Source organism: Pholcus phalangioides, unplaced genomic scaffold, assembly GCF_987345545.1.
Source record: "Pholcus phalangioides strain wild (caught in Gottingen) unplaced genomic scaffold, Ppha-v1.0 ptg000005l_1, whole genome shotgun sequence".
Taxonomy (NCBI): Eukaryota; Metazoa; Arthropoda; class Arachnida; order Araneae; family Pholcidae; genus Pholcus; species Pholcus phalangioides.
The window spans coordinates 3,577,016-3,602,017 of NW_028301598.1; the positions used below are offsets into that span (position 1 = coordinate 3,577,016).

General features: G+C 41.7%; 1 protein-coding gene across 1 annotated transcript in view; it reads left to right on the forward strand.

Moving 5' to 3' along the window:
• The window catches only part of LOC149085743 (uncharacterized), an 87,469-nt gene that overhangs the window by 56,947 nt on the left and 5,520 nt on the right, over positions 1 to 25,002 (forward strand). Inside the window, exon 15 of the mRNA XM_089232137.1 lies at positions 10,635 to 10,843. Coding sequence (XP_089088263.1) covers positions 10,635 to 10,843 — 209 coding nt within the window. The remainder of the gene's footprint in view (positions 1 to 10,634; positions 10,844 to 25,002) is intronic.

The following is a 25,002-nucleotide window of genomic DNA, read 5'->3' on the forward strand; positions in this document are numbered from 1 at the left end:
AGAAAATGTCTTCAAATATTTTCAAAACATTTTGGAAAAAAAAATCTGTCTTTCCGGAAAAATATGAAAGAAAAATTCCAAAAACATCCAATATTCGAAAAATCAAATCCAAAAACATCCAAAACTAATATGTTCCTAAAAAAAAAATTCAGGAGATATCAAAGAATTTGCAAGTAGAAAAAAAGGGGAGGGGTGGGAACGTTCAAAATGTCTGTGCTTAGAAATATTCACATCACAATTCTGTCTTAGGCCAGGATTACAGTATAAAAGTTTTATAAAAGTTAGTTTATAAAACTTGAAAAATGCAACCGATAGGCCGATCAGTTAAGTTCGCTCGAATGTAACAGATGTGTTTATTGGTTACATTTTTCAAGTTTTATAGTGTAATACCAGCCTTAGGCCGGGATTACACTATAAAAGTTTTGTAAAAGCCCTTTGATAAAACGTGAAAAATGCAACCAATATTATCTTATTGGTTGAAATTTTTGAATGCAAAATGTGTGTGTGCACCGGTTGCATTTTCTTGAATGCAACCGATGCGCCTATTGGTTGAATTTTTCAACTTTCATAAAAGTTCTTTTATAAAACTTTATAGTATAATCCCGGCCGGATTACACTATAAAAATTTTATAACAATTATTTAAAAAAAAGCAACTAATAAATTTATCGGTTGCATTAGAGCAAATGCAACCGATAAATTTATTAGTCGCTTTTTTCAAGTTTTATAAAATAACTTTCATAAACCTTTTATAGTGAAATCCCATCCTTAGATTAGTCATTTCTGAAATATAAAATTTCATTTTTTAAGTTTATAGACTGAATATTGAGTAAAATATACTTGTAGGTATCGAGGGAACCACCAAAAATATTCAAGTGCTAGGGTCTTCAAACGTCTTAATCCGGCCCTGAGTGAACACCGTACGTGGATAACACTGTTTTATAAAAGAATTTTTTTTTAAGTTTGAAAAAATTAAAAGATTAAAAATTTAAAAAAATAATAAATATTTAAAATAATATTTCAAATATTTATAATTTTTTAAATAATTTTAAAAATTTAAAAGAAAAAAAATTAAAATTTTTAAATTAAATTTAAAAGTTATTAAAGTATTTAGTCAATTAAATATTCGTAATGAACAGAACGGCTTATAATTTTGGTCCCGTCAGCGGCCGTTGTTGACAGGTTTTATTGTATAAAATTGTGAAATATGGACAAAAGGCAGTTAAAGTTGCTATATCTCAATCTCAGAAGGAAACGGAGGGATAGACGTATGTGGGTACATCGTATTTGATGAACAGGGACCCTCATATGGTGTTTTCAAGGGTATTTATGGCAAATAATTAAAAAAATTCCGTGCAAAATCACCTTCAAAAAGTAGCCAAAGATGCGGACGAATTCGCTCCGCATCCGCATCGTCTGAATAGCCCCGAATAAACCTATTGTCAAAACTTCTATGTGCGGATGCGGAGCCCGCACTTAGGTTTTGACACATGCGGACGACGTCCGGACCCGCATGAACATTTCCTAGGTGCGGAGATTTTTCGGCTCGTCTGAAAGGCGCAGTATATTCCAATTGTTAAAACTTCTTCCGGACCCGCATCCGCGTCCGCATCCGCTCCGTGTGAAAGGGCCCTTACTTTACTTTATTTTTGTTCTCTGTTGAGCTAATAGAGGGCGCTAACTTTCCTAATGAAAAGTAAAAATATTAGGTATTGTGATCATTGTGGTTAATTTCCATAAGCGTGGTGTCAGCGCCAACGTGCCGATTTTTTTTCCCGCTGAAATTAATGACCTTGATAGCCGATAATGTTTGCTAGTTTTGGCAACCCTTTATCAAATCACATTAATTAACCGCATATTTCTTTAAATCAATTTTTTGTGTATAATTTGTTTGTTGTTTTCTGTACATCCCGCTTATTTCGATTGACTGTCGCACATTACCGTATGTTAGATTTATTTCATGTAATAAATTGAACTTTTGGCCATGTTGAATCGACCTGCGATTGCTTGGCGCGAAAAAAAAAGTCGCCACGTTACCGATGACCACGCTTATGGAAAATTAACCTCAGTTTTCAATATACTATACAAACTATACTAACGCTGTAAAATGTCAATTGAATTGTTCCCCGCGTAATCGAATATTGTGTGCTGGAATCGTTGATATCCGATTAAGCGGGGCTGACTGCACTAAAAAATTATCACTTTTACCGGCGATTATGCGTAGTTTTACTCAAGTGCAGTTGATAAATTTGATGAATGATAAAAAAAAATTATGCGTAATGATAATTTGTGATGAAATGATACGTAATATTAGCGGTACGATCGTGAAATCTGTTAAATAGGAGTTCGGTATATCGAGGTCAGATTGTAGAATTTGTCAAATAGGGGTTAATACAATTCCACGACCCGAAACGGGGGGGGGGGGGGTCCGATTGCAGATTTCGTTACATATACATATATAACAATATATACAGCATGTTACATTGGAGTCAGATTGTTTACGACAAAAACTTGCACAGATTCGTTAAATAAAAGAATTTGTTGAATGGGAGTTCGTTAAATTGAGGTCCGGTGTCAGAATTGTTGGCGGTGAATTTTCCGTAAATCATAAGATTTATTATTTAGATGACCCAACTTGAGAGAGCCAGAGTCTGAACCGGATGTTATGAACTCTGTGATTTAACGAACTTTTCCGAACGTCCCCAAAATAACTCCTGTTCGACGAATTCTGGAGTCGGACTTCGGTATAAGGAACTCCCATTTAACAAATTCTTTTATTTAACGAATTTTGGTTTATGGAAAATTCACCACCAACAATTCATCGACAGAAAATTCACAGGTGGGAAAATTCATCGACTACAGTACGAACGACTCGAGTTATTTAGCCAGTAAGTGAGCCAGGCATCACCGAATGAGTGGGTCAGTAATTGATGCAATTATTGAGTGAGTGACAGAGTGGTTAGTGTTGGTGAGTGAGCGACCAGGTGATTGAGTGTGTAACAGAATGGTTAGTGTTGGTGAGTGAGCGACCAGGTGATTGAGTGTGTAACAGAGTGAGCAAGCTATTGAGTTGATGATAAAATGAGTGACCAGGTGAATGAATGATAAAATAAGTGACCGGGTGAGTGAATGACAAAATAAGTGACCTAGTGGGTTAGGGAATGACAAAATGAGTGATCTAGTGGGTTATTGAGTTACCTAGGAATTAAGTGAGCGGCCTACTGAGTAAGTGAGTAACTTAGAGAGTAAATGACCTACCTGGAAATCAAGTGAGTGACCGGCCTACTAGGAGAGTGATCGAGTGGCATTGTGAGTGATTGACTAGGTGAGTAAGTGAGTGAGTGACAGAGAGAGAGTGATAGAATGCTCGCCTAGTGACCGACTGAGTGACCTGGCGAGTGAGCGAGAGTGAACTGGCTTTTGGACAGGCCCTTTTCGCTCATTCATTCACTCACTCGTTCACTTGCTAACTTGATTATTCACTCACTCGATCATTCATTGAGTCATGTCGAACTGAGGTCGGTGAATTTTTGATCGCTGGGTCAAGGGAATTTAAGACGGGGGGGGGGGGTGACTCAAAAAAGCAGCTGATAGGTGGCGCTGACGTAAACAAGCCAAGGAAAAGATACACAAATAACGAACGGAATGCCTCCAAATTGTTTATTACAGCAGTATGTATTCCACGTGGCCACCATCACACCTCAGGGGATAACACATTGCAGGTGAGTCACAAATTCAGCAACGGCAGAGTGCTGCCGGTCCACATACACGGTTTACAACGGTGAACTGGTCGTGGATTAGGAGCGCAATTTCTTATAACCGTCTGATTTGCATATTTCCACCGAAGTCGCTCGTACCAACGCCACCTGACGACCGCTTTCTGAGTTATCTTTTTTTCCAGTCTTAAAAACGTTACCGTGACCCAGCGATGCTAACCCTGCAAACCGTTTTTTATTTCGGTTATTTGTCCGGTTTTTATGAATTTTTAAAGTTTCTACGGACTTTTTGCCCACCCTGTATATACGCTCTCGAATCCAAATAAATATAATGTTAGGAAGAATAATGTTACTTGCGGGGGGGGGGCGCACGGGGCAGAGATGAGGAGCAATAAAAACAAAAAGAGAAAGGAGGGAAGAATCAAAACTGCTGTTGCATGAAAAATACAATTTTTGATACGCCCTCTATAAATCGGAACAAAAATGCAGACAGAGAGGGGGGGGGGGGGTTGCTAAAAATGATAGATAAAAGTTTGATCGGGAATAGGTATGGCGGAGGTATTTAGAAATATGAGTATGTGTCTTTGAAGGGCAAAGAATGTGCTAAGAATGTGCTTAAGCAGATGCTAAAGATCTTTGTGGCTTGTTTAGTTGGTTGCAAAACTGACGAGGTTCATCAGGGTTAAATTTTTGTAATATACCTTTGTCAGTTTAGCAGGAATTTAAATTCATGCAGGAATCTTCAACCCGTTACTCGCGAGAACCACGGTGCTCCTTGAAGCACCCCAGAGTGCTCGACGCTCGTGTCCGATTTCTTGCTAGCGAGCACTTGATCAGCTTTATAGTTAAACACCTTGTACAAATTGCATTCAGGGACTGAAATCACCCTGATTTCATGCATTCGTATGCCAAACTTGCCGTCAGGGTGCTCTTCTTTTTTATGCTGGGTACAAAGAGTGGTCGCGAGTAGAAAAAAGGTTGAAGACCTCTGGTGTTTGAGTATAAAAGCAAAACTGACGAGGTTCATCAGGGTTAAATTCTTGCAATATACCTTTGTCAGTTTAGGAGGATGTAGTGACCGATCATAAACGATGCTCTGTGACGTCACGATGTCACATTTTCTCGTTGTAGCGTTTTTCGCCTTGCAATGGATGGTAACCTAGCAACGGATCGCCAGAGTTTTTCGAACGTTTTAATCAGTTGATTGTATTTCGTCGTACAGGATGGATGTCGCGTATAATTTGTCCGTGTGTGTGTAAATAAATGTTCATGTCTTTAAAAATGAAATTTACATCTTCTCATTGCCGTCGCCTTTACTGGTGACCCGGACGTGATCCCGAACCTGCCAAGAACTTATCGCCATGGCTGAACAGCAAGAGAGCGATCTTCGAGTTCAAGCTGTCCACGCGAAACTGCCGACGTTCTCGAAGGACAAGATCAAACTTTTTTTCGTCCAGCTCGACGCTGCCTTCAAGATCAACCATGTTACAGCCGAAGGAACCAAGTATAACTACCTAGTCAACTGCCTAGATGTGGAGGTCTTGTCAACGGTAAGTGACATTGTTTACGATCCTCCCGCATCGGATCCGTTCTCGAAACTCAAGGAGAGACTTCTCGCTGTATATAAACATTCAGCCGCGAAAGAGGTCAAGATATTGTTAGAAGACCTATCCCTAGGTGATCAGAAGCCTAGTACGTTGCTACGTAAAATGCGCGAGCTTTCGACAGGGCGAATTAGCGATGAGGCTTTCCTCAAAAATTTGTGGCTTCAACGGCTACCAAAGAGTGTACAAACGGTGTTAGCAGCTAGCAGTGAAGAATTGGACAAGCTAGCCGAGTTAGCTGATCGAGTAGCTGAGCTCACCGAACCCAATTACGGTCATGTAGCAGAAGCTTCGTCTTGCTCGGAAATAAGAGACCTTAAACTGCAAATCTCGGAGCTGACTAAAAGAGTTGAGCAGTTGGGCAAATATCCAAGGAATAGCTTGAACCGCTATCGAAACTCCAGTCGAGACCGACGTTATTCTGATTCTAGGAATCGCTCGCGATATCGAGACTCCGATGAAAACTCTAGCGTGTGTTATTATCATAGCAGGTTCGGAGATAAAGCTTCCAGATGCAAGTCCCCCTGCGCTTACAACGCTCAGCATATTCAGGGAAACGGTCCAAGCCCCCCGCAGTAACGGCATGCGGTGGCGGCGATAGCAGTCTTCACCATAGCCGTTTGTTCATTATGGAAAGGAAAAGCGGCATGAAGTTTTTAATTGACTCTGGAGCTGATATATCAATTTTACCTTACAAAGGCAACGGCAAACCGACAACTTTTGAGCTTTTCGCTGCAAATAGTTCCCGTATATCTACCTACGGTTTGAAACTCCTGGAATTGGACTTGAACTTACGGCGGAATTACAAATGGCATTTCACCCTCGCTGACGTTGAGAGACCAATTATCGGATCGGATTTCCTGCTCACTACGGACTCATCATCGATATCAAAAACAAGCGACTTATAGATCCACTCACTTCTCTCACGTGTAAAGGTTTTACTTACAATGGACCTTCGACAACGATTAAAACAATCTCAGGAAACAGTGCTATAACTGAAATTTTGAAGGAATTTCCCGAATTAACGAGACCTCGTCCGTTTTCGAGGAAAGCTTCCCATAATACCTTGCACTACATAGAAACTAAAGGTCCTCCTGTTTTCGCAAAGCCACGCAGATTGCACCCAGCTCAACTCAAGATTGCCAAGACCGAATTCCAGATGATGTTGGACCAAGGTATATGTCGTCCATCGAAATCAAACTGGGCTTCCCCGTTGCACATGGTTTCAAAAGGACCGAATGAGTGGAGACCAACTGGTGATTATCGAAGTCTGAATCGAATTACTGTGCCGGATAACTACCCAGTGCCACATATACAGGACTTCGCGCAGAATCTGCATGGATGTAAAGTTTTCTCTAAAATAGATCTGGTCAAAGCATTTCATCATATTCCTGTAAATCCCGACGACATTCCCAAGACAGCAATCATAACTCCCTTTGGTTTGTTTGAATTCGTAGTCATGCCGTTCGGCCTCTCAAACGCTGCACAAACGTTCCAACGCTTCATCCACGAGGTGCTACGTAATCTCGACTTCTGTTTCTCGTATCTTGATGACGTGCTCATCGCCAGCCATGACGCAGAACAACATCACAAGCACCTTAGAGAAGTGTTTGAAAGACTCGATAAGTACGGGCTGACAATCAACACATCTAAATGCGTGTTCAATGTACCGGAAATTTCCTTCCTGGGCTATTTGGTCAATGATCACGGCTCGAAGCCTCTTCCGGACAGAGTTCGTGCAATCCAAGAATTTCCTCTTCCAGAAAACATCAAGCAGCTGCGAAGATTTCTGGAAACTTTGAACTTTTACAGGCGATTTCTACCATCTACAGCAGCTGTGCAAGCACCACTTCATTCCTTCTTGTCCAGCACCAAGAAGAATGACAAGACGTCAATTCCTTGGACTCTTGAGACCAGACAAGCATTCGAAAAATGCAAAGCTCAGCTCGCTAATGCCACTCTTTTGCACCATCCCTCAGCATCATCACCATTAGTTTTACATGTGGATGCCAGTGATTTTGCTATAGGTGCCGCCTTGCATCAAGTATCTAACGATAATCAGCTACAACCACTTGCATTCTTCTCAAAGAAGCTTTCAAGCGCACAAAGAAGCTATTCTGCATACGATAGAGAATTACTTGCAGCTTATTCTGCTGTCAAGCACTTCAGGTATATGCTAGAAGCAAGACAATTCTGTATTTGTAGTGACCATAAGTCGTTGGTGTATGCGTTCAGGCAGAAACCAGAAAAGTGTTCACCACGCCAGCTACGACAGTTGAACTTTATCAGCCAATTCACAACAGAAATTCTCCATATAAAAGGTGTCAAAAATATTCCAGCTGATACTCTTTCTAGAACATCGACCATTTCTGTACCCACACCTTTAGATTATGTGCAACTCGCAGCTGACCAAGAGAATGACAACGATCTCAAAACCATCTTAAATTCTAGTGAATCATCTTTACAACTGAAAAAACTCAGCCTTCCTGACGCAACAGCCGAAATTTGGTGTGATGTGTCAAACGGCAAAATAAGGCCTTTTGTACCAATTTCTCAACGACGACGAGCGTTTGATTCATTGCATTGCTTATCACATCCTGGCATCCGAGCAACATCAAAACTGCTGAGCGACAGATTTGTTTGGCCTTCAATTAGATCTGACTGTCGTGAGTGGACTAGAGCATGTATTCCATGCCAACGCTCTAAAGTTCACCGACACACTCGATCCGCGCTGGCTGAATTCAAGGTACCTAACAACCGATTTCAGCATATCAATCTTGACATAGTTGGTCCATTACCATTATGCCAAGGTTCTCGGTACCTCCTAACGATGATAGACAGATTCTCCAGGTGGATCGAAGCTTCTCCAATGCCGGATCAAACTGCCGAAACAGTCGCCAAAACCTTGATTGCCACTTGGTTTTCAAGATTCGGCATACCGCACAGGATCACCACCGACCAGGGCAGGCAGTTCGAGAGCCAGCTTTTCCAAAGCTTGAGCAGATATCTAGGATTCCAACATCATAAAACGACTGCTTATCATCCACAAGCAAATGGGCTGGTCGAGAGACAACACCGATCGCTGAAAACTGCCCTGAGATGCCGTATTCAATCGAATCCTGCTTGGGTTGATGCTCTTCCATTCGCCCTACTGGGTCTAAGAGCAGCAGTGAAAGAAGACCTGGGATGCTCTTCCGCAGAAATCCTCTACGGAACACCATTGCAGTTGCCCGGCGAGTATTTTTCGAAAACACCAGACATTATACAATCCGATTTCGTCCATCAAATCCAAAAGCTAATGCGTTCAATGAAGCCGGTGCCTACAACAACTCACGGATACACGCCGACGTATATTCCTAGTGATCTGCAATCCGCGTCGCATGTCTTCGTACGCAACGACGCACCACATCCTGCCTTACAACCAACATATCAAGGCCCGTTTCCTGTCAAAGATCGCGGAGAAAAATTTTTCGACATTGGCATCAATGGGGCAAGCAAGAGGATCTCCATTGATCGTTTGATTCCAGCTTTCCTTGGAGATAGCTTTAAGGTACCTTCAGAAGTGCCCATACAGCCATCCAGTACAGCGTTGCCAGCACAAGCAGTACCAGCAACTGTGACTCGCTCCGGTCGTCACGTCCACTTCCCCGACAGATATTCGACCACAAATTTCGTTGACACTAGGGGGGGAGTGTGCAGTGACCGATCATAAACGATGCTCTGTGACGTCACGATGTCACATTTTCTCGTTGTAGCGTTTTTCGCCTTGCAATGGATGGTAACCTAGCAACGGATCGCCAGAGTTTTTCGAACGTTTTAATCAGTTGATTGTATTTCGTCGTACAGGATGGATGTCGCGTATAACTTGTCCGTGTGTGTGTAAATAAATGTTCATGTCTTTAAAAATGAAATTTACATCTTCTCATTGCCGTCGCCTTTAAGGAATTTAAATTCATGCAGGAATCTTCAACCCGTTACTCGCGAGAACCACGGTGCTCCTTGAAGCACCCCAGAGTGCTCGATGCTCGTGTCCGATTTCTTGCTCGCGAGCACTTGATCAGCTTTATAATTAAACACCTTGTACAAATTGCATTCAGGGACTGAAATCACCCTGATTTCATGCATTCGTATGCCAAACTTGCCGTCAGGGTGCTCTTCTTTTTTATGCTGGGTACAAAGAGTGGTCGCGAGTAGAAAAAAGGTTGAAGACCTCTGGTGTTTGAGTATAAAAGCAAAACTGACGAGGTTCATCAGGGTTAAATTCTTGTAATATACCTTTGTCAGTTTAGGAGGAATTTAAATTCATGCAGGAATCTTCAACCCGTTACTCGCGAGAACCACGGTGCTCCTTGAAGCACCCCAGAGTGCTCGATGCTCGTGTCCGATTTCTTGCTCGCGAGCACTTGATCAGCTTTATAGTTAAACACTTTGTACAAATTGCATTCAGGGACTGAAATCACCCTGATTTCATGCATTCGTATGCCAAACTTGCCGTCAGGGTGCTCTTCTTTTTTATGCTGGGTACAAACAGTGGTCGCGAGTAGAAAAAAGGTTGAAAACCTCTGGTGTTAGAGTATAAAAGGATGTAGGCGTAGCCTTGGTCATGTTCCCACGAAGAGCCAAAGGGATATTGAAGAAAAGGTAAGATTGCAAGGATAGTGTAAATTCAAAACTATCGGCGAAATGGAATAATGTTGAAGCGGACAGTCGAGATCTGTCCGCTGTCTTGGAGAGATATATCAATATAGTTATTAGTAAGATACGTTAAAACTGCTGGAGTGAGGTAAAGAGGTTTCATGATTATCAGATCGACCGCTATTATTCAAAAGTGACTTCAGTGAATTTGCCCAGTTTTCCGATTCTGTGTGCCAGCAGAGTTCGAGAAAGCAAATTTTTTAGTAGATATTTACCATTTTTACTTATACGAAATGACAATTATACATAATAACTGGCAAATGGGATGAATTTATTATTGTCATGTTTGCCAACGATACTTTGGTGTTATGCATAATCACTTTTGCCGGTTAATCACCAGTAAAAACAAAAGTGTGGTAATTTTTTTTTTTAGCATTTATCAAATTTACCAACGACGCTTGGGTAGTATGCATAATCACTGCTAAAAATTGTATAAATTTAAGGAAATTTATCAGACTTGCCAAAATGGTCGGCGATTATGCATAACAACCAGGTTTACCACATTTAATGTGTCATACTCACATATGACAGCGCATTTCACCATCAAGGCCCGGGTTGATCTGGGCCACGCGTGATGGCCTTTGCGAACATAATGGTTTCTTTTGGTTCTTATTCTCACAGAGCGTCGGGTTGTTCGTTGGCGCCTCTTGCACCGACTTGCAGATGTCGGTGATGATATCCTCGCTGTACTCGTTGTCGACGATGCTGTTCGGCGGTTACTACGCCAATACCATTCCTTCTTGGCTATCCTGGCTGAAATACGTCTCGATGATGCATTACACGTTCCAGAGCATGCAGACGATCGAGTTCGCCAATGGCATGCCCGTCAGGTAATGACTTTTGGCTCCTTAATAAAGTACACGCTGCATATTAGAATCACGGATAATTTCATCATTTTCGTTAAGTACGGAACGGCCCAACATCATAACGTCGGAAAAAATTCGTTCATAGTTATCAGGACTTCGGTTTTTGTTATCAATTTTTTTTCCGTCGAGAGTTTTTTTTCTTTCTTTTTACGCATTTTGTAGCTAAGGTTGAACTAGACTCATTCCCCCCCCCCCATAAGTTGTCGTTATCAATCTGCAAGACTATGTAGTAGGTCAGAAGGCTTCCTTATTGACCGTAATTTCCGTGCTCGGTTCATATTGTCCTTATTGGGCCGTAGTAGCTTCTATGATGCATGTGCGTGTAGCAGTGGCTTTCCTATAGTGAAGAAATATGTAAGGTAAAAAAAAAAGTATCTTTCTTCAGTTCGTGGCCAGTCTTTTCCGAATTGGCCACATTTGCAGTCCCTCGGCCGAAAGACTACCACAAGGAACGTACGTACATCAGTGGTTCTTAACCGGGGGCCACGGAAGAAAATGGAGAAAGGAGCCATGACAGGTAGTTTGGTGGACTGCAGAGAGCTGGGAAGAAAAATTAAGGTGTGAAGAAATAGAGCTTTTATATTTCAGTGACACTTACAGAATCCAACAAAACCACCCATAAAACCAGGGCCGTTTTATGGCATGGACCCACCCTTGCGGGCCCCACCACCTACATTTTACAGCAGGTTCCCTAGGATGGGGTTTTTCGCAGGCCCCTCCTCTATATTAAATTTATAGTGTGAAAAACAAAAAATGGTGAAAACCATATCAGGCCCGATCTGCAGCTCTGTCAGTCCCACTCTTGTGAGGAATCATGCCCGAGGGGTCTCATGTCCATAAGTGACCCCACCTTATGGTATTTTGTATAGTACAATAAATTTTGAAAATAAGTAAGAAATATGTAGGCTGTTTATTTCGTGCTAACTATGGGACTACCATAGCATCACTTTGCTTAAGGCGCCCATGATGTTGAGACGGCCCTGAATAGAATTCGGACTAGCAAAGAGCTCAATAAATTCTAGGCCAGTGGTCTGGAGGCCAATCTTATTTGTAAAATTTTCGTTCAGTATAAATTCACTGAAAGAAATCAATTCAATACGAAAGGATCTTGCTTCTAGATGAGGGTCGAAGACTCTGGGTAAGACAGGGGAGCCACGGGGAAAAAAATATGGTTCAAAGGAAGGGCCATGGGCAAAAAAAGGTTAACAAACACTGCCGTACATCATGAAAAGTGTCGTAATATCTGTGCTCAGATGGCAAAATGTAACAAGTCACTTTTTCAAAATTTCATGAGGGCAAATTTGTAAGCAATATTTTGTAAAAATGTGATACTGTGGCTTTTTGACGTATTGCAATTTGCCCCCATTGGTTCCTCATAAACCGAAAGAGATGGACGAAATTTTGTCGAACAATTTTGAACAATTTTCCAATTGCCCAAAATTTTGACGAACGAGACCACAGAATACGAACAACTCAATTTTTTGGGGAAAAGTGACTTGTGACATTTTGCCATCTTGAATTAGGGGTCATTCAAGTATTATGTCATCATAGATGGGGGGGGGAGGGGGTTTCCGATTTGCTGACTTTTGATGACAAGGGGGGGGGGGAATTTGGATAATGCTTACGTGATCGACCACCCTTTATGAAAATATGAGTTAGGATTCAGAGGGGCAGAGCTAATGACGAAATTTTGCTGACAAGATGGGGGAGGGGGTCAGCGTTTTGCTGACTTTTGCTGACGGGGGGGGGGAGGGGGTCAAAAATGGCTAAAAATTTGCTTACGTGATACTTGAACGGCCCCTAATACATTAGGCTACATAATTCCATTCTATCTCCTCATAGTTTCTGAGGGGAAAAAAAATGGATTTCATCTTGAAGGGAGGGAAAAAATTCTGTTTTTGAGCAATTTAAAAATAATGCACAATTTATAATTTTAAAACCTGTGGAAGGAATACGGAGTTGTGTCCCGTTTCACCAAACCGAACCTATGGTCCTCTTACTTTAAACTACCTTACCGCACAACAACTCCAGCCATACGGCAATTTCCAACTAGTGGAGTTGGGAGGGAAATGAAGGCGCTATCTATCATTGGTCGCCCCAGGCTCGACAGGTAAACAACTTTATTTGATGTTCTTTTGGCTGGGTTCGAACCCATGGACCTTGACCGCAACCTTCATAGTGGAAGACAACATCTTACCACTGCGCCACTCTGGCACTCTTACTTACAAGTGGGATTATTATTTTTTCGGTAATTGTTATCAATCGGTTATTGTTATCAGAAATACCGAGTCCCGATGAGATCAAATTCAGTGGCGTGCACTGTATGAGCATGCCGCCCCCCCCCCCCACAAGGGTGGGACCGACAAGGCTCTAGTCCTGTGGTCCGGGACAATTCTCATCATTTTTTGCTTTCACGCTGTAAATAAACTATAGTAGAACCCGTGGAAAGTCTGACTGAGGGGGCCACGCAAAAGATCCCTGCCTAGCGGCCCTGCTCCAGGATGTGGGGACCATGTGTATCAGTTACTTATTCAGGTCCAGTGGATGAGGTTTGCCATGCAGGGGTTCCCCAGAGGGAGTATTTATTTTATCAAAGTAAAAAAAAAAAAACCTTCATAGGCTTTCATAACCTTCATGGTGTAAGAAGAGCATCTTACCACTGTGCCACACTCGGGCACTAACTCTCGAAACGTGCATATTTTGGCTAACATGGCCTGTAAGGACGTGAACTGTGTACAGAAAATTTCGCCAATATATAAGGGAGCCTTCTGACCTCCTAAGTCTTGCAGATTGATAACAATAACTTATTGGGGGAAAATTTAGTCTGGTTCAACCTTTTCAAAATGTGCAGAAAGAAAAAAACTTTTCAACGAAAAAAAACTGATGACATTAACTGAAGTCCTGATTTTTTTTTCTTCCATGTTTTAGTCCGTTTCCCTGCTCATCGACACCTAAGTGATAACAATACCCAAATCATAACATTGTCCGTGATTTTAATAAGCGGCGTCTACTGAAATTTGTAGTGAGACTCACAGGAAGTATATGTGTTTCATGGGATAGATTTCATTAAAAAATTCAAATACGAATTTTGTTGACGAATTTATTGTTGTATAAAAGACTTTCCAGCGCTACTGTGTACTATCGAAAGGGAACAATTCATCAAAGACCGTTTGATCCTTATCAGAATTTTATCCATCGGCTGTGAACTTTTTTTAGATTGCTTTATTTTTTGGTTATCGGCGATCGAGATTTCTCCTGATATTGAAAAGTTGAAATCAAGTGAAATCGGAATCCCAATGGAGACTGGAAGTGAGTTACCAGAAAGTGTAAAAGATGGCGACTCAGAGGAAGCTGAAAAGTCTGCAGACGAAGATGACACGTCAGATGCTGCAATTGAGGAATCGACCTTACCAGAGATCGCCAATGAGGATGCACGCACTGATGAGGAGGAGAAGGCAGAGGACGAAAATAAATCAGCCGAAGCGAACGCGGATGAACCTGGTGCCGATTTTCCTGCTGAGCCTGATCAGCTCGAAGACGCTGCGGATCAGCTGGACAATGATCAGGTTGAAGAGGGTCCACTTGATGAACAGTTAGTCTTCAGCGACGACTTCATGGAGACTTTGGATAGAATAAAAGAAGAGATCAGGGAGTTCGACGAAAAGGCGAAAACGGCCCAAATACCCACGATAAACGATAGATATAATATGGCCTGCATCAAGTATGACGCGTTGCCTCTACGGCAATGTGTCCACGGAACGATCTTCAACCAGGAAGTCGTCGATCTGTCGAACTCGAACATGGGTGACCTGGCGTTCAGGCCGATCGTAGAAACGCTGTTCTTCTCGGACAACATCACGAAGCTGGTTTTATCCAACGCCAGGATAGGGGAGGATGGTCTGGAGAGGCTGTCCCACCTATTCGCGGTCAACAATGACATCCAGTATTTGGACATCAGCAAGAATAACATCGGCCCCAGGGGTAAGCTCCACATAGCGCGACTCCTGCTCGGCAGCGCCGGCCTGGAGTACCTGGACATGTCGGCGAACGGATTAAGGGACTCGCAGCTGATGGCGATAGCCCAAGCTCTGAACAGCTGCCCGAAGCTGTCGGTGTTGATTCTGAGAGACAACGGCTTCGAGGGCGTAGCCGCGAGGGAACTGGCCGAGTGCTTGTCGTCGAACGAAAAGCTGGAGAATCTGGACCTGTCTTTCAACAGATTCAAGACAGGGGGAGCCACTCTAATATTCCAGAGTCTGAGGTCGAACGGATGCTTGAAAGTTCTGAACCTAGCTGCCAATGAGATCGGCTCTAGATGCGCTGTCGACTTGAGCAAAGCACTGGAAGAGAACAGTTGCTTGGAAGAACTCGACTTGAGCCAGAATCTTCTGGCTACGGAGAGTGTGTTTCCCATCGGAAAAGGCCTCAAATCCAACACCGCCTTGAAGTGCTTGAAGTTGGCTTACAATCCTTTCTTCGCTCAAGACGCTGCCGTTTTGCTGAATGCGATCGCTGTCAGTGAAAACCAGCTGGACTTGTTAGATCTGAGTGGGGTGAGGGTTAACCAATCGTTCTTGAAATCGTTGGGAAGGATCAAAGCGTCCGGCAGAGGTTTACAGGTAAAATACGGTCACCGGATGCGCTGCGAGTTGTGCGAAACCTACTGTCCCCAGGCTCTCTCCCAGCTCATGGAATACGCCGACAGCAGAGGCACGAGCTTGAAGAGCGTCCTGACGAAAATCTACGCCAATTTTTTCGCCGAAAAGAAAGCCGAAGAGGAGAGATCGGCCGAAACCGGAGTCAAGTCGAAATCGGCGGGTGCAACCTCCGCACCGGAAACCACCGTCATAACCGACAGAGACAGATACCCCATGATAGACGCGAACAAACTTGTGCAGAACCTCGCGACATGTCCAATCAAGGTCCCCGGGTCCCTAGCGAAGCCATTCGTCACGGCATTCGCGAACGACGAAGGCTTGGTGGACATCGGAGAAGTGATCCTCAGGATCCCTCTGAGGGCCGATGTCATGGAATACGAACCAGAGAAACCGAAGGTCCCCGAAGTGGCCGTGAAGAAGAAAGGAGGCAAAAAGTAAAGCGCTGTCTTCAGAAACTGCATCACGTAATTTAACGGTGTGTGCAATTTCACGGCACTACCCCCCCCCCCCTCCCATACACTGAGAAAAAAAAAATATTGTCATGATGAATTAAAGATTGTATTGGCTCAAGATGAAGCCTTAAAGTGAGTAGCGTGTGGTGTTGTCTGGTTGACTATGGTTAAGCTAGGGTCACACCCGTGTCCAGCCTGAGCCTATGTTCCAAAGTTGGTCATGAGTGAAAAGTGTGTCCCCTCCACCATTGGCAATTACCGTGAAATGTTGGAGGCTGTTTTTGTTGTCAAATCGAGGACGACCAGGCTCTGTCGTTATTGCGTATAAGCTCAGTGTCCGGCTTCATTGGTAGCAAATATTTTCGAATGACTATTGAGCTAGGGTCTCGGTTAAACTGTGCTGCACATTTGTGCAGATACACTAGAATTTACACTGGAAATATTTACCATGCATTTTTTCTACATTTATGACAAAAAATTTCTTGATAAAGTTTCAAAAAAATATAAAAAAATAGGGTGTCCCATAAATTTGTAAATAGTTTAAAAATTTATAAAAATTGAAGGAATTGGCTGTATATTTGAATGCGGTTCGCGGCAAAAAATATTCTCACGAACGAGGATTTTTTTTGGTACAGAAAAAAAAAGTAGTTCAAATGTTTGTCAATAGAAGACGCTGTAAACCAGTCCGACAGAAGTGACTAGTTCCGAACCTTTCCGCAACCTCTTTTGTGTCCGAAACGTTCATAAAGCTTCAATCAGCGATTCACGGCTTAGGTGAAACAACTTCACTAAATAGTGCTTTACTCACAAATGTCTCAACATCACAATGAAAAACGCTAGTAACACCAAAATTCAGAAATTATCTGTTATAATCATGAATATTACAGAGTATTATAGAACTCTGATTTTTGCTACCATTCAGGACCCTCTATCGACATATATTTGAATTATTTTTTCTGTACCGATAAATTCCCTTTCCTGAGAATAACTTTTTCTAGAACCGTATTCAAATTAACCAATTCCTTTAATTTTTATGAATTTCTGAACGATTTATGAATTTATGGGACATCCATTACAGTGACACCTCGTTTAACGAGATAATTCGTTCCGGAATCACGTTTGTTAGCCAAAATGCGATTTCTCATAGGAATCTCTATGGGAAATCATTCAATTCGTTCCAGATATGGCCCAAAAAAAATTTTAAAACACAAAGGAGAGCGCTACAAAAAAAAAAAAAAAAAAAAAAAGACAAAAACTGATCTAACTTTAAAATGAACAGCATCAAAATTGGATAAATGAGAATCTACAGGAAGATGAGAAATACACTGCTGGCCACCCAAATTGCAACACCAAGAAAGACAAGAGATATCGCAACAATATTTATTTTGTAGATAACATGTTGACCAAGCATCAAATGATTAAATTTATAGACTTCTGTGAAGTGTGGTTCCTGCCAAAATCAGTAGTCAGAGTAGCCGCCATTGTTGGAGATCACCGCTGCCACACGCCTCGGCATTGATTCAAAGAGACTTTGGATGTGTTCTTGGGGTACAGCAGACCAAGCAGCTTCCACGCGTTGCCAAAGTTGATCTGGTATGGCAGCTGGGGATGTAATCTGGGTCAATCGTTGAGCAACCATGGTCCACATGTTTTCTATCGGCGAAAGATCCGGAGAGCGAGCTGGCCAGGGAAGCAATTCAATCTGGCGATTGACGAAGAACCTTTGGACAATGCGTGCCACGTGTGGTCGCGCATTATCCTGTTGAAGTATGGCTGTGGGCAAGCCCTGAAGGTAAGGAAGGACAACTGGCTCCAACACCTCGGAGATGTAGCGCTGGCTTTTTAAAGCACCGGCAATGCGTACTAGAGGAGTGCGAGAGTGATATCCAATACCGCCCCATACCATAATACCCGGTGCAGGACCAGTGTGGCGGTGCATAACGCAGCTGTTCAGCATCCTCTCTCCACGGTGTCTCCAGACTCGAATCCGACCATCGTGGTGTTGCAGACAGAATGTAACGTTCTTGATCGTTACCTCCCGGTTCTTTAATATTTTTTCCCCCAGTAAACATTGAGTGGATGACAACAATGGAATAGACAAAGTTTAGATAGAACTATAACATTTATTCAATTATATTGTTAAACCATTAATCAGCGTAATCACTATTATCACAGGCCCTTTTATATGTTAAACTATTAATTAACGTTTTATCACAATTATCACAGTTAGTCTTTTCTCTCACTGTCACAATGAAACAAAAATATGAATCGATCTCACCGCCGTTGTCCAGGTTTTCACGTCTTATCACATCGTCCGGTAGATACTCCCAGGTGTCTGCCACACAGCCAAAGACTCGTCGTCACCAGCTTCAGACGACTTTGGTGTAAACACACGTTGAGATGAAAGCTCAGCCACTGCACATGGAACTGGAGATGAAAGTCCACGGGTGGCCGGTCTGGCCACTAACCGATCACTGGATCACGACGACATTGAAACCTTACGTGCGATGAGACGAGATAAGTGCCAAGGCACACTTCTACTATTGTAACTTCATCGTTACTTATGAGACGATCTGGCTCACACCATGACAGGGCGTGACGCCTTACTGATTAAGTCGGTCGTTAGTCGTAGGTGAGGAAGTAGGTAGGTAGCGAGAGTCAGTAAGTAGGTAGTGAGCCAGCACATCTCTAGCTGGCTTTTATATAGCAGCATTCCCACAATGCCTTACTGAAGAACCAATCACAACATAGAAGGTGCGGTATTAGCTTGTATCTGATTTACATAACTTCATGAGAAAAGGAAATACTGTAAACATTATAATATTAAATCTGACATCCAAACATAACAAATTGGAGACCGATCGGCGGACACACGATCCTACCGGTCGATCCCGGAGACAAAGGTAAAACAATGACTAGAATAAAGACGATTTCCACGGGGCCCAATTTGGTAACGTTACATTTCCCCCCCGGCCAACAAAAGAAAAATTCATAGAATTTTTCTGAAAACCCATGTTTTCCTAACAATCTATCTCACAAAAGGAGAAAACACCTGCCCAAGAACATGAAATGCACTATAATAAATAATCCCGCATGAAATACACACTATAAATACACTAAAATTATCGAAAATCCCGCATGAAATACCAATCAAAACCCGCATGAAATACACCATATAACACATAAAATATATTCAGGGACCTGCCCTACTACTAAGAAATCTCACTATCTCAAAATATCACATTAAAAATCTCAATCTCATTAAACTCACACCCCCAAAAACATGAAATACATAACCCTCCAAAATACACGAAATACAATTCTTTACCCCCAAAATACACAAAAATATAATTACGACAGGCACTCCCCCCTCCTACGAAAAGATCGCAAATCCGGGAAATAGTCCTCATGACTAGAATTTTAATTCTACATTGTGAAAAAGACTAGAGGTAACCAAAAAATTTCATTTTAACAATTATAAATTAATTTAACATTATTTGCAAAATCCCGCAAAAAACAGAATCAAAACACAAGTGCAAAAAAAAAATATTAAATTGGGTTCGATCATCGATCACAACATTTTTGAAAAGTTCAAATTTATCATACGATCATAATATTTGACTAGATATAATACCCACGACTAGATCGACTAACAAAACACAAGCGATGTTCGCGATCGCTCGTTTAAACACGAATTTGCAATGCGATCGCCCATTAAAACATGAATTTGCGAAATGATCACAAAAACTCAAACCCGAGATCAAAAATACGATCTCAACATCACGATTCCAAAACTGTCATCCAAAATCAATGAACTGGTATCGGTCGAGCCCCCAGAATTTATGTAACGTCTATGTGATCGATCCCGGTCGAGCCCCCAGAATTTATGTAACGTTCTTGATCGTTACCTCCCGGTTCTTTAATATTTTTTCCCCCAGTAAACATTGAGTGGATGACAACAATGGAATAGACAAAGTTTAGATAGAACTATAACATTTATTCAATTATATTGTTAAACCATTAATCAGCGTAATCACTATTATCACAGGCCCTTTTATATGTTAAACTATTAATTAACGTTTTATCACAATTATCACAGTTAGTCTTTTCTCTCACTGTCACAATGAAACAAAAATATGAATCGATCTCACCGCCGTTGTCCAGGTTTTCACGTCTTATCACATCGTCCGGTAGATACTCCCAGGTGTCTGCCACACAGCCAAAGACTCGTCGTCACCAGCTTCAGACGACTTTGGTGTAAACACACGTTGAGATGAAAGCTCAGCCACTGCACATGGAACTGGAGATGAAAGTCCACGGGTGGCCGGTCTGGCCACTAACCGATCACTGGATCACGACGACATTGAAACCTTACGTGCGATGAGACGAGATAAGTGCCAAGGCACACTTCTACTATTGTAACTTCATCGTTACTTATGAGACGATCTGGCTCACACCATGACAGGGCGTGACGCCTTACTGATTAAGTCGGTCGTTAGTCGTAGGTGAGGAAGTAGGTAGGTAGCGAGAGTCAGTAAGTAGGTAGTGAGCCAGCACATCTCTAGCTGGCTTTTATATAGCAGCATTCCCACAATGCCTTACTGAAGAACCAATCACAACATAGAAGGTGCGGTATTAGCTTGTATCTGATTTACATAACTTCATGAGAAAAGGAAATACTGTAAACATTATAATATTAAATCTGACATCCAAACATAACAAATTGGAGACCGATCGGCGGACACACGATCCTACCGGTCGATCCCGGAGACAAAGGTAAAACAATGACTAGAATAAAGACGATTTCCACGGGGCCCAATTTGGTAACGTTACATTTCCCCCCCGGCCAACAAAAGAAAAATTCATAGAATTTTTCTGAAAACCCATGTTTTCCTAACAATCTATCTCACAAAAGGAGAAAACACCTGCCCAAGAACATGAAATGCACTATAATAAATAATCCCGCATGAAATACACACTATAAATACACTAAAATTATCGAAAATCCCGCATGAAATACCAATCAAAACCCGCATGAAATACACCATATAACACATAAAATATATTCAGGGACCTGCCCTACTACTAAGAAATCTCACTATCTCAAAATATCACATTAAAAATCTCAATCTCATTAAACTCACACCCCCAAAAACATGAAATACATAACCCTCCAAAATACACGAAATACAATTCTTTACCCCCAAAATACACAAAAATATAATTACGACAGGCACTCCCCCCTCCTACGAAAAGATCGCAAATCCGGGAAATAGTCCTCATGACTAGAATTTTAATTCTACATTGTGAAAAAGACTAGAGGTAACCAAAAAATTTCATTTTAACAATTATAAATTAATTTAACATTATTTGCAAAATCCCGCAAAAAACAGAATCAAAACACAAGTGCAAAAAAAAAATATTAAATTGGGTTCGATCATCGATCACAACATTTTTGAAAAGTTCAAATTTATCATACGATCATAATATTTGACTAGATATAATACCCACGACTAGATCGACTAACAAAACACAAGCGATGTTCGCGATCGCTCGTTTAAACACGAATTTGCAATGCGATCGCCCATTAAAACATGAATTTGCGAAATGATCACAAAAACTCAAACCCGAGATCAAAAATACGATCTCAACATCACGATTCCAAAACTGTCATCCAAAATCAATGAACTGGTATCGGTCGAGCCCCCAGAATTTATGTAACGTCTATGTGATCGATCCCGGTCGAGCCCCCAGAATTTATGTAACGTTCTTGATCGTTACCTCCCGGTTCTTTAATATTTTTTCCCCCAGTAAACATTGAGTGGATGACAACAATGGAATAGACAAAGTTTAGATAGAACTATAACATTTATTCAATTATATTGTTAAACCATTAATCAGCGTAATCACTATTATCACAGGCCCTTTTATATGTTAAACTATTAATTAACGTTTTATCACAATTATCACAGTTAGTCTTTTCTCTCACTGTCACAATGAAACAAAAATATGAATCGATCTCACCGCCGTTGTCCAGGTTTTCACGTCTTATCACATCGTCCGGTAGATACTCCCAGGTGTCTGCCACACAGCCAAAGACTCGTCGTCACCAGCTTCAGACGACTTTGGTGTAAACACACGTTGAGATGAAAGCTCAGCCACTGCACATGGAACTGGAGATGAAAGTCCACGGGTGGCCGGTCTGGCCACTAACCGATCACTGGATCACGACGACATTGAAACCTTACGTGCGATGAGACGAGATAAGTGCCAAGGCACACTTCTACTATTGTAACTTCATCGTTACTTATGAGACGATCTGGCTCACACCATGACAGGGCGTGACGCCTTACTGATTAAGTCGGTCGTTAGTCGTAGGTGAGGAAGTAGGTAGGTAGCGAGAGTCAGTAAGTAGGTAGTGAGCCAGCACATCTCTAGCTGGCTTTTATATAGCAGCATTCCCACAATGCCTTACTGAAGAACCAATCACAACATAGAAGGTGCGGTATTAGCTTGTATCTGATTTACATAACTTCATGAGAAAAGGAAATACTGTAAACATTATAATATTAAATCTGACATCCAAACATAACAAATTGGAGACCGATCGGCGGACACACGATCCTACCGGTCGATCCCGGAGACAAAGGTAAAACAATGACTAGAATAAAGACGATTTCCACGGGGCCCAATTTGGTAACGTTACAAGAAGCGTGACTCGTCAGTAAAGACAGTTTCATTCTATTGCGCCGTCCAAATCCTTCTTTCATCGCACCATTGGCGGCGGAGACGTCTGTGGTTCTGCGTCAAGGGTAGACGAAGCAATGGACGTCTTGCGGACAGACCACTCTGCTGTAAACGGCGTCGAATGGTACGTGCAGACACTGGATGATGCGGTACAGACTGAATGTGCTGTGCTATGGTTCGTGATGTGGCTGAGCGATCCGTCACTGCCATACGCACAATACGCCTGTCATCACGTGAAGTGGTGCACTGAAGTGGATGCGATCGAACACGTCGGTCCGTCGTACCCTGCTGCATCCAACGATCACATATCCGCATTACAGTTGTTTGGTTTCGTCCAACACGACTACCGATTTCCCTGAAAGATAATCCACAGTCTCGGTAGGCCACTATCCTTCCTCTGTCGAACTCGGATACTTGATCAAAAGATGATCGCTGTTTTCTACGAGGCATAATTGATCGTTTTTTTGAAAAAACCTCAAGAAAAACACAATTGCCGTACTTCAAATCGTCGAAATCTCCAAGCCTTAAATAGAGCTTTGAAGTGGCGCCACAGGCGCGCGTGATGTGCGTCTGCGCTGAAATTTTAATCATTTGCATATCTCACCTCCGCTAATGCATGTTGTAAATTTCATATTATTTGCATGCTTCCTTCAGGGTGTTGCATTTGCGGTGGCCAGCAGTGTATATTGATGATATTTTCATTTCACACACTATTGTATACAACCAACATCAGCTTTAGCAAGCGCGGATCTATGGTGATTGACCTACCCACACACCCCTCAAGCAAAATATTCAATGAGGCTTTTTGGATCGCATGATATTTCCCCCCCCCCCTCTTTCTTGAGGGACATACAAACCGTAGACAAGGTAACCAATATGGCGACTTCCTGCGCGACTCATGAAACAAACAAATCTAAATTAAAAAAAGAAACGTAGAAATGAATCTACGTTTTTGATGGGTGCTAGATAATTCGAAAATTTTCTTGAAATTTAAGTTATCGATCTGCCCGGTTTTTTGCTAAAAAAATGCTTGATTAAAGCCGCGGAACTTTTTCAATGCAATTTATGGGGGCCTCATAATTCTGTGGTGTTTGGTCAGAACATGATATCTTCAAAAAATGACTTTTTGATCTGAAAGTAAATCTTGTCAATTATAACTAATTAGAAGTGAGATAAATGCCCAAATATGTGTGTACGGCTAAACAACATGCTGATGTATGATATTTTCATTTGTATTTGTTTGTGTTTTGTATGTTTTATTTTTTTATTTTTAAATGACAATGAAAATGCTTATATCTCAAAAATATGGTTTTGGAGTTATGTTCTGACCAAACACCACAGAATTCGTTTCAAAAAGTCTTAAACTACACGGTGGTCAAAAAGTCCGTAGAAACTTTAAAAATGAATAAAAAACCGGAAAAATAACCGAAATAAAGAACGTTTTGCAGGGTTAGCATCGCTAGGTCACGGGAATATTTTTAAGACAGGAAAAAATAGAACAAAAAACAGTCGATAGGTGGCGCTAGTACGAGCAACTTCGGTGAAAATATGCAAATCAGACTGTTGTAAGAACTTGCGCTCCTGATCCACGACCAGTTCACCGTTGTAAACCACGTGTATGTGGACCTGCTGCACTCTGCCGTTGCTGGATTTGTGACTCGCCTGCAATGTGTTATCACCTGTGGTGGTGGTCACGTGGAACCAAAGCCGCTCTTAATGCAGCTTTGCGTGGAACACATACTTCTGTAATAAACGATTTGGAGGCATTATGTTCGTTATTTGCGTATCTTTTCTTTGTCTTGTGTACGTCAGTGCCACCTATCGGCTGTTTTTTAGTTATTTTTTCCCCTGTCTTAAAAAAAAATTCCCGTGACCTAGCGAGGTTAGCATCGCTAGGTTCTCTCCTTTTCCGGTTTCTATAATTTTTTGGAGTTTCTACAGATTTTTTGCCCACCCCGTATATGAATTTATGCAGTTAAAATATTAAAAGTTAATACGGAGACATTAATTTTTGCTGATGAAGATGTAAATAAATGGTTGAAATCAATGTTATTGCATGGATATCCAACTCAAAAGTAGGTCCGGCTAATTACTTCATATTCAATTTTCTTCGCTTCGTATATCTCTAAATGAATTCAATACTTCGAAAATCAAGAATTAAATTCGATTTTTAAAATTATTGATGTGGCGGAAAACCCCGTCTGGTATTTATGCAGATATTTGTTATAGGCTCCTGGAATGTCCGCACTGTTGAGTTTGATGCTGA